At 43.5% G+C, this 10,000-nt stretch overlaps 1 protein-coding gene across 1 annotated transcript; it reads left to right on the forward strand.

Moving 5' to 3' along the window:
- The first annotated feature begins 706 nt into the window (after positions 1-706).
- On the forward strand, positions 707-8,822 carry LOC130379396 (aspartate aminotransferase, cytoplasmic-like). Its single transcript, XM_056586186.1, has 9 exons — positions 707-1,041; positions 2,686-2,867; positions 3,868-3,991; positions 4,488-4,600; positions 4,715-4,819; positions 5,058-5,208; positions 5,757-5,922; positions 6,996-7,138; positions 7,533-8,822. The coding sequence occupies exons 1-9, from the start codon at positions 933-935 to the stop codon at positions 7,904-7,906; spliced, it is 1,467 nt and encodes a 488-aa protein (XP_056442161.1). The 5' UTR covers positions 707-932; the 3' UTR covers positions 7,907-8,822.
- The last annotated feature ends 1,178 nt before the right edge of the window (positions 8,823-10,000 follow it).

A 10,000-nucleotide genomic window follows, 5' to 3' on the forward strand; every position in this document is an offset into this window, starting at 1 on the left:
CGTAAGTGTCACACTTTACTGACATGAAAACTTGCTGGGGGGAGGGGCTGATTGGTGGTATTAGAAGGTGGGGGTGATGGTTGGGGGAGTATTAGGGGGTTGGAAGTGGAGTCTATACAGATGTGAAGATGACAATCCATCAAACACTTAAGGTCCTCCACTAAAAGACAAACAGCATAATGTGCGTGAGTGTGTGTGCATGTGTTTGGAAAGACATAAGTCAAAGTAATAAAGTCAAAAGAATAACAGAAAATACACAGCACACCGTACATGCATTTATTTACACAACACAATTTCAAATACTATTAAATTACAATATAATGAAAATGTATCATAACATTCAATGTCATATAACATATTGTTATATATTTTGTGCAGCAGAGAGGTATTGAATCATTGCGAAGCAATGACCACTGTTTTGATTACATTGCCATCTGGTGGTGGGAGGGGAGAATGTGTTCCACTTTTTATTTAGCCACCTCTTTACCCCAATGTTGTAGTAAAAAGTAATGTAACCATTCATTTAAATGTTTTTGGTGTCGCAAGGAAGAATAGTTATTAAACACTTAAATCTGACAGCTATCAGTTTACATTATTTCCTCTTGATTTGTGTTGATATTATAGCAGAAGCTCTACACCTTTGACACGAGTGAATGATGTTAAGATTAACCTATAAACCCGGATCTTTCTTCATCATCTGAAGAGAAGCTGTCATCTTTCTGACCCGTGGCAGTCTGCACTTTCATTGGCCGGCTCTACGTTCCGTACGTTTCGGTTCTCTAACCGGATTGGCTGCCTCGATGCCTCGCACAGAGCTGTCCTACAGCGGCGTATTGAAGGTTGAACTACCCGGGCTGCCCTCGTATCTCAGCGGCATCGAACCGTCCTTCTTCTGCCTGTAGCACATCTCCTCCGGGATCACACCCACAGCCATGTCCATATTCAGCGAGGTCCCACAGGCCCCTCCGGTGGCCGTATTCAAGCTGACAGCGGACTTCAGGGAGGACAGCCACCCCCAGAAAGTGAATCTCGGCGTAGGAGGTAAGACTTGTGACTGCTACCTGCTAATGCTAGTTGGTTAGCCACCTAGCAGTCGTGCTATGGGCTGTCTGACTTATGACGTGCGGCAGGGTCGTTGTGTTTTGCTCCGTTATGTAAGAGATCTGCGGAAACATAAATGTTTGAGCTTGTTCATCCCACCAGAGCTTTAGAAACGTACTGCGGGTTGCTTGACCTTGGTGTGTTTGTGACAGGGCAGCCCCCTGACATGGTCAAGTGTTGTGCCTGCATTCACTGGTTGACATTCACTCCACAGAGAATGATACTTAATAGTGTAATAGTGTTGTATTAGTGCTTATACCATCCAATGGACTTTGCAAAATACGTTAACGGATATTATAACAGCTGGCGCTTGAGCTGTCAAATATCTTATGAAAGAATATTTAGTAGGTTTTGTCTGTTTTTGGCCGAAGCTTCTTTAGTTCATGGATGAATATGTATTTATGTCATGGAGTGATCTAAAGTACCTGACCAGGGTGGGGTTAGTGAAATATTAGATGGAAGGTTTAGTAAGCCTCACCATCTATATTCCTTTGCAATTAACAGATTTGATTCAATATCATACATTCCAATTATACAGTGAAGAATACCTTGACCTAGAAACTGTTGTAAGATTCTGTTGTTGATATTTTTTATATTAGGATTAAGATTAAGAATTGTATCACTTCCTAAATCTCAGACTCGAAATTCTGATATTTGGAATGAGCTCTATTGACCTATTTGTTGACTTGTTGACGTCATGGTCGGTTTCTTCTGTTGTCTAGTAGTAAAGTATGTGTACAGAATGGTAACCTGTTTGATCTGTACGTAAACCCCAATATCACTTCTGTTTGGGTCTCACAATGTGAATGTTATTGTGGACTAGAATGCATTGTGTTGTTCAATGCAGTGAATTCTCTGCTAAATTCTAGGGGGGGGTCTGCTACTTCCGGCTAAAATGGCTGAAAGCCTTTGACAACGCCCCATGCACCTTCTCCTATGAACCCAATGAGCCTGTTTTTTATTGATACCCTTACAACTTCTCTTTGCCCCACAACAGCTTTTTAGAATCTCCTGGGGGAAGTTGTCCTGCTGAGTCAGGGGTCTTCTTACCCTTTAAGTCAAAATGTCCTGCTGGTCCCTGTGGGTTTTGTTTTAGCTAGTTCAGGGCCTCAGAGCTGCACTTTGTTAATAGTGTGCAGTGTGCACTGCAGTTATCTGATACGCTGGGTAGATCTAAAGGTCACTACGTACCCACTGCTTCTAGTTGTACCGACTACTAAGAGTGACCTCCAGACGCCTCACCCTGTTTTTCTTTCTTTCTCTATCAAGAAATTCCCTAACTAATCTACTTCTTTCTGATCTTCCTCTCTTTCCTTCTCTTTCTTTAACTTTCAGTTAGCCTATTTAGGTTTCAGATGAGTGTTTTAACCCTTTTATTGACTTTATAAATTGCAAGTCAATACGAAATAGACACCAGTTATTGTTTTTTACTGTCATGTAAAATCTGGTGGGTGGACGCATGAGTAAGACAATTTAAATTCTATTAGCTTAAAATAACTACTAAGCTGTAACTGAAACCTTTCAAAACGATGCATATAAAGTTCATTCCCAAAATAAGGTGTCAACCCTTTCTGTCCTCTGCAGCGTACCGTACAGATGAGTGCCAGCCCTGGGTACTTCCGGTGGTAAAGAAGGTTGAGCGTCTGATCGTGGAGGACAGCAGCCTGAACCATGAGTACCTGCCCATCTTGGGCCTCCCCGAGTTCCGCTCAGCCTCTTCCAAGGTTGCCTTGGGAGATGACAGCCCAGCCATCAAGGAGAATCGGGTGGGTTTAAAATCTCGGACGAGTGGTCGATGAAGCCCATTAAGACTGTCAATGTGATTAAGGGCTATACCATAGTCTGGAAAAAATATGGACGTAGCGTCAATGACATAACCCATCGGTCTTTGTGTTATGAGATTGAAATCACATCGTTCCCATGGACCTGGCCAGCCTTTTCGCATCGACCAATACAAGCCACCAATAGGCCGTTAGATGAACTACATGTTGGTAGCTGCTGCCACGGCTTCACAGACTGGTGGTTCTTGTTGGCTGTTTGGGCTATACAAATACAATGGGCATACTGGGGTAGCAGAGGTACACATGCAGGATTATAGATTAGTCAGACTTTATTGTCCCCTGGGTGACTTTTGTTTTTCCACAAAACTGTACATCACAACACAGGTAATGTGTTGGTGTCTCTGACACCAGGAGACAGGCAGTGGTTGTAGAAAGCAGTTTGGTGCAGAGCTGCACTTTGTTAATAGTGTTTTGGAGGCAGAGCAGGTGTTCCCTCCTGGCATGTCAGAGCTTTCCCTGAGTGTGATGGCTGGTTTATCCTGTGCACCCTGGTTCCGGAATGCCCACCGGGTGTGAAGCCTCACCCAGCCCCAGAGTCTATTCAGCCTGACTCGGGCCACGTTAGGCTTCTTAAATCGACAATCAACTACAAACTATCCACATACTACACCCTACACACATCATCGCACAACATGGACAGTTGTGCTGTCCATTATAGAGATGTTTTTGACAGAGGGTTTCTTAATGAAGGAGCTATGTGAACAGTGATGTTAGAGAGGGATTTTGTATTTGGATATTTATTGATTCATGGTTTTATTCTCTTTCTTTCAATCTATTTAGTTGTATGTGTCTTTTAATGTTTTTATGTTTATTTTTCACTTTCTGTTCACATGGTCTTAGTGTTCGGCCTTTATCTCATATCTGGAGATGTAAAAACCAAAGGGCTCTTCTGAATAACATGTCTCTCCCGCGTCTCCCTTAACAGGTGGGAGCGGTCCAGGCCCTGGGTGGTACCGGGGCCCTGAGGATCGGTGGGGAGTTCCTTCGTCGCTGGTACAACGGCACCAACAACACCGCTACGCCCATCTATGTCTCCGCACCCACCTGGGGTGAGTGGACCTCAGTCCCCGGTCCGAGTGGTCGGGTTTGGTCTGGTCCAGCCTAGTTCAAATCTGGGTTCCCCTTTCATTTGCCTCATATTTGTTTTGGACTAATTATCTTCCTGTACTGGAGGCGGGGATCAGTAAGCATGTAATAGGCTTGGGATTTAAGAAAATGAAAAGGAAAAGGGTCTTTAATACCTTAATATCAACTCTGTGAAGCCACTGAACAACAACGCTAATTTAAAACCCCCTTCTGAAAGCTGAACGACTTCTCTTTGGAAGAATATCTTGGCAGAACGAAACAAGGTGTTACTCCATCCCTTGCAGTTTCTGCTATAATGTAGTAAGACTGCTGTATCAGAGATTAGGCTTTTTCCTGCCCTTCATTGACATCACCATATGAAAGAGTGGTTGCTCCATCAAATTGCTGGCAAATGGCTGGCAATGAAATTCAAGTGTTCAAAACCTCGGCTCATGATCCGTCTCTCCCTGCTGCTCCAAGAGAACCACAACGCTGTGTTCGCTGATGCCGGCTTCAAGGACATCCGCCCCTACCACTACTGGGACGGAGCCAAGAAGGGACTGGACATCAGTGGTCTCCTTGACGACCTGGAGGTGACAAGGGCGGGGGTTGATCAGCATAACTTGGGTGTTTTGACACGCAACTATTTAGGCTTCTTTAGCGTTCTCCTCTTTCTAACGTTCTCTCTCCTGTTCCTGTGTCGGCAGAAAGCTCCGGAGGCTTCTGTGTTTGTCCTGCACGCCTGCGCCCACAACCCCACGGGAACGGATCCCACCCAGGACGAGTGGAAGCAGATCGCAGAGGTCATGAAGGTAAAGAATGGAGGACTGATAGTGGTGGACCTGGAAAAAATATAGGGTTTCTCTTCAGACTAAAGAATAAACGTGTGTTCGGCCTTCATACTAGCTTTTCCTCATGGCTAGCTAGAAATAGATCTAGACAGCTAATTCAACACTAATTAGACATTTGCCATCGAAACAATTGCTTATGTTGCAGTAACACAAACTTAACCGTATGTTTCTGTGTCTCTCCCCACCTGTCGCCCTCTAGAGGAGGAACCTGTTTGTTTTCTTCGACTCGGCCTATCAGGGCTTTGCCTCAGGCAGTCTGGATAAAGACGCCTGGGCTATCCGCTACTTCGTCTCCGAGGGCTTCGAGCTCTTCGTGGCCCAGTCCTTCTCCAAGAACTTTGGCCTCTACAGTGAGTAGAGAGGCAACTCAAGGGCAGGTGGAGAGGGAAGGAGAGGAGGCGGGGATAAGTAGGGTAGAGTCAGGTGGAGTACATTTCATCAATAAGCAGACTCTTTCATTCAAAGCAACTTGCAGTGAATTCAGATGCATGTCATTAAGGAGCAGGTAGAGGGTTTGCTAATCTTGCTTTAGGATGTCTATTTGTCTCATGATAAGTTTTATATTTAATACTTTTATCAAAGCGTTTAAGCTAGAAAGCCATCCAGCAAAGTTTTGCATGTGAATAGAAACAACCATGATATACGAAATGATGTATAAACAACACAGTACAAGCTACAAGATCTACTACTACTAGAGTACCATATTAAGCGCTATATACATTTCATTTATTATTATTATTATTATTATTAGCAAACTACGTTGGTCATCATTGTTGAACTTCCCTTTCTGATTCATTTAATTTCCGTCACTCACTCACTAAACCTCTTCCTCTCCTTCCCCTCCTTCTCCCCATCCTTTACTCCCCCCCCCCCCCCCCCCCCCCCCCCCCTTTCCCAGATGAGAGGGTTGGGAACCTGACCGTGGTTGCCAAGGACAACGAGAACCTGACCCGCATCCTGTCCCAGATGGAGAAGATTGTCCGGACCACCTGGTCCAACCCACCGTCCCAGGGCGCACGCATCGTCAGCAAGACCCTGAACTGCCCAGAACTGTTCGCTGAATGGTATGTGTTACTTTTGCCTTGTTCATCATCATACAATATACAAAATATAGCTTCATATAAAATATATTATGTTATATATATATATGTTGCTATACTGAATTATGATCTATTCTGTTATATCTATTTTTTTGACCACACATATGACAGAATAGATAGGTGCAACCCTATATGTCGAATACTATGAATGTAGTTGATATAAAATGAAAATCTGTAGAACATCACATCTTTAGTTAACAAACGTGAATAAAAAATATAAATATACAACCTTTTATGCTCAGTACATCAGTATGAATATACAGACTATCCAACATTAAACACACAGAACTAAAGATTACAAAAATACAGAATATACCATCGTATACACCGATTACTTTAGTTTACAAACATTTATATTCAACCTTTTACCCCCGGTACAGTTTACAAACATTAAAATAATAAATATAATCTATAGAATAATAGTTGTGCAACTAAAGTTCTCCTCCTCTGTGGAAGCTATGGCTACGGTCCACTCTGCCCTACCGGTTGTTTTTAGAAGCTAGGTCGTGCAGCTCTTATTTTTAATAGGGCTTTGATTGCTCTCAGGGCTGCATAATTAATTGCATATCAATCCAAATCATGATTTTTGACCTCTGCTACTAGCTAATTATGAATGTTGCTATAAATAAATAAGATGTTGAACGCCTGTAACCTTAACATCCAATCAAACAGTTTCAACTCAATTCCATTATTTAACATTTTCATACACAGTAGACGCCACTGAATATTAATTACATCTATTTAATTATCTGTTAATTGCAATGCATAATCGCAATCACAATATCTGGTACAATAATCGAAAGATAATTTTCTTGCATCAATGTGCAACCCTACATGCAAATACCTTTTGGATAAAAGCGTGGCCTGCTGAATAACTAAATAGCTATAGAAGTAACCAGCTAAGAACCAAGGTGTCCCTAGAAACACATACGCCAGACCCCAGCTCTGATGATGACCAGATCAGCGTAATGATCCGCCACGCTCGTGCACTGAGCGTGGACACAAGTGACCCTCCTACTCCCTCCTGCTGCCTGCAGGAAGGGCAACGTGAAGACCATGGCCGACAGAGTGCTGCTGATGAGGGACCAGCTGAAGGCCAAACTGCAGGCTCTGGGCACCCCAGGGACCTGGGACCACATCACCCAGCAGATTGGCATGTTCAGCTTCACCGGACTCAACTGTAAGACGCCCACAACACCCCGACATCAGTCTGTGTGATTTCAATGAGTTAACTGCATACAATAATTAATGCAGGCTAATTAACAGTGATTATAAACGCCTGTAAAGCGGAGATATACATGGTTAGTTTAATATACCAGCGCTGTTATCCAGCACATCAACACTCACGGAATGCCTCTTGTCCAATCACGTTACTTAGTTGGAACTAACTGCTGTGTAAAATCCAGTTTATGTAACAACGTGTTGTACCCTGTGGCTTTAGAACAGGCATGTTCGCGCGCTGGGCTCAAAGTTAAATGTTTTGTATCAGTAGATCTCTTTAGACTTTTCAATGGCATTGATGTTTCTGGAACAGAGACAGGAAGTGAGGTAATAGACTCCCCTTCCTCCCACAGCCAAGCAGGTGGAGTACATGATCAAAGAGAAGCACGTCTACCTGATGGCCCGCGGGCCTTGCATTCAACATGTGTGTCTGATCCTCACAAGAACATCGACAATGGTGGCCCAGTCCATCCAACGACAAGTCACCGTCACCAGCCGGTCCCAGGAACCCCCGCAACGACCCCCGCCGCTATCGCTACCCCCTTCCCAGAGTGCACTACTCACAACCCTTACTTCTGCTATCCACGCCAACGCACCACCCACCCCTGCTGTTCGTCTCCTGGTGTGCTTGTGTGCCTCATGTCTTTGGCGATTGGTTGAACCCTGCTTTCCTCTGTTCTGCTACATGCATGCTGGGTGTCGAGGCAGGGGAGGGATCTTACTGTAGTTGGGAATGTGCAATTAATCCGGCAGGTCACGCTGAACCTGGTTCATCATGTAATCCCCGGTTCGTCTTTCCTCCACGATTCCATTCAGGAAAAGTTTAATTGGGGGAAGAATAAAAATGACTTCTAGCTTCCAGTATAGAGAGGGCTAGCAAAGTACTGTAGAGTCCATGAAGCCATCTCAATGCTCCATGTCAGGCCTTGACCCTTTTGCCCATATTTCATGTATGCGTCTCTGCAGCCTGGGGATTGAAGCCTTCAGACTATGGAAACGTGTCCCCGTTGCCTTGGGCAGGAGAGGCCACACACATTTCAGCCCAACGGACCTCATTTTAACATAGCTTCTGGCGGAACGACAAGAGCTCCGGCTCTTGGTTCAGGTGCCATTTTAACTAGTCACGTTATTTTCCGAGATGGCCTTCTTAGAAACTGTGTCATGGTCGGTGGGTAAATGAACATGGAGAATAAACCCCAACTCTATTTCCGTTGCCGATGCACTTAGAGTAGCGCCAGGCCTGCCCGAGCGAACACATGAACCACTACATGTCTTGTGGACTATAGGCCAGACAAACTATTGGTAAGTTCCGAATAATAATGGAAAACAATAATAATACTGGAATAGCTGAATGCTAATGAAAATGTTCCTGTTAGAGTTTGTAACCGGCTGTGTTAAAGGTATCGTAACCCTAGAAAATATCCACGTGACTGTGTTTCTGTGCTTCCGTTGAACAATACCATGACCTCTACCACCTCATGATCACGTCATTATGTTACAGAAGTACTGCTGCAGTGAACAAAATGGTCCTCATCACGGTTCACCACACACACTGTGCTGTGTTGTACCTCTATCACCATGTCATGAAAATGATGAAATAAATATTTCATTTGAACCACTAGGACTGTGAGTGTTACATTTATTTTGTGTGGAAACACAGGTAACACACATCCCCTAAATGTTCTACCTGGAAATGGTTTGATATTAAAAAAAACATTTTAATGTCAACTATATAGAAGACCTATAGGACCTCTTCTGGGAAGAATTCTGCTTTCAGGGGCTGTGCTTGAGATGGTGGGTAAGTCACATGGAAAAGGCTAGGACCTACTTCAGGATATGTTTATATTTGGTTTTGTTGCGGTCCAATCCCATAATAATGATGGGTCAGATGAAATGATGGGGTTGTTTATCTTTAATATCTGACTTATTTTGGAGAAAATAAAAATATAATTGTGTTCTGCTGTAGAGTAGACCCTTTCCTTCAACATGGTAAGATAAACGTTTTTTAGTAAGATAAACGTAACTTTATAGATGTGATTACATTCATACAACTTAAAACATAGAATCCAGAGAGTATGTGACGCTTTTGACCATCTTCATCATCCTCTTCCTCTCTCCTGATTGGCTGTACAACAGGCTGAGTCGACAGAGGGAATCAATGGTACTGGATTGACCTCTAAACTAGCCCTGTGATTGGCTGCTGCCTGCACTCCAATGCAGCAGTGACTCGGCAGATCTGACATGCTGCACAGGCACACATGACTCCCCTTACACGCACCTTTTATATATAAACCAATAGTCGACTTCACAAGAACAACCCCTCCCACTTTTCCACCAATCACCATCCAGTAACCGTTCAGCCCCCTCCCCCTCCAACTGGTGCATTGGCACGATGTACTTCAGAAAAAAACAGAAACACACACACACCCTCTCCTGCAGTGGTGGCCGGAGAGTCTAGTGGTTTGGTAGTAGACTAAAGGTTCTTGGTGCACAGATTCTTATTCTTTCAGACCTCCTTCAGCAAGACCTTCACCCCCCCCCCCCCCCATAGACCCCCCACACATACACTCTTTCCTTTATGACCTTAATCTGAATTATTATAAGTCCCTTCACTGCTAAAATAATGTCATACTTCAGAAGTAGTTTTATTACTAACCTAACCACTCCTGAACTACATATTTCTTCTAGCATGTCAGTGACTTCTAGTAAGAGACAACAGAATCAGTCTAGTTTGCATTTTGATGAATTGTAAAACATAAAGCATTGTTTCTTAAATATGCATTTGTTTAATCAATTTAAATAACTTTACATTTGATTCATA

Source organism: Gadus chalcogrammus, chromosome 3 (genome assembly GCF_026213295.1).
Source record: "Gadus chalcogrammus isolate NIFS_2021 chromosome 3, NIFS_Gcha_1.0, whole genome shotgun sequence".
NCBI classification, from domain to species: domain Eukaryota; kingdom Metazoa; phylum Chordata; class Actinopteri; order Gadiformes; family Gadidae; genus Gadus; species Gadus chalcogrammus.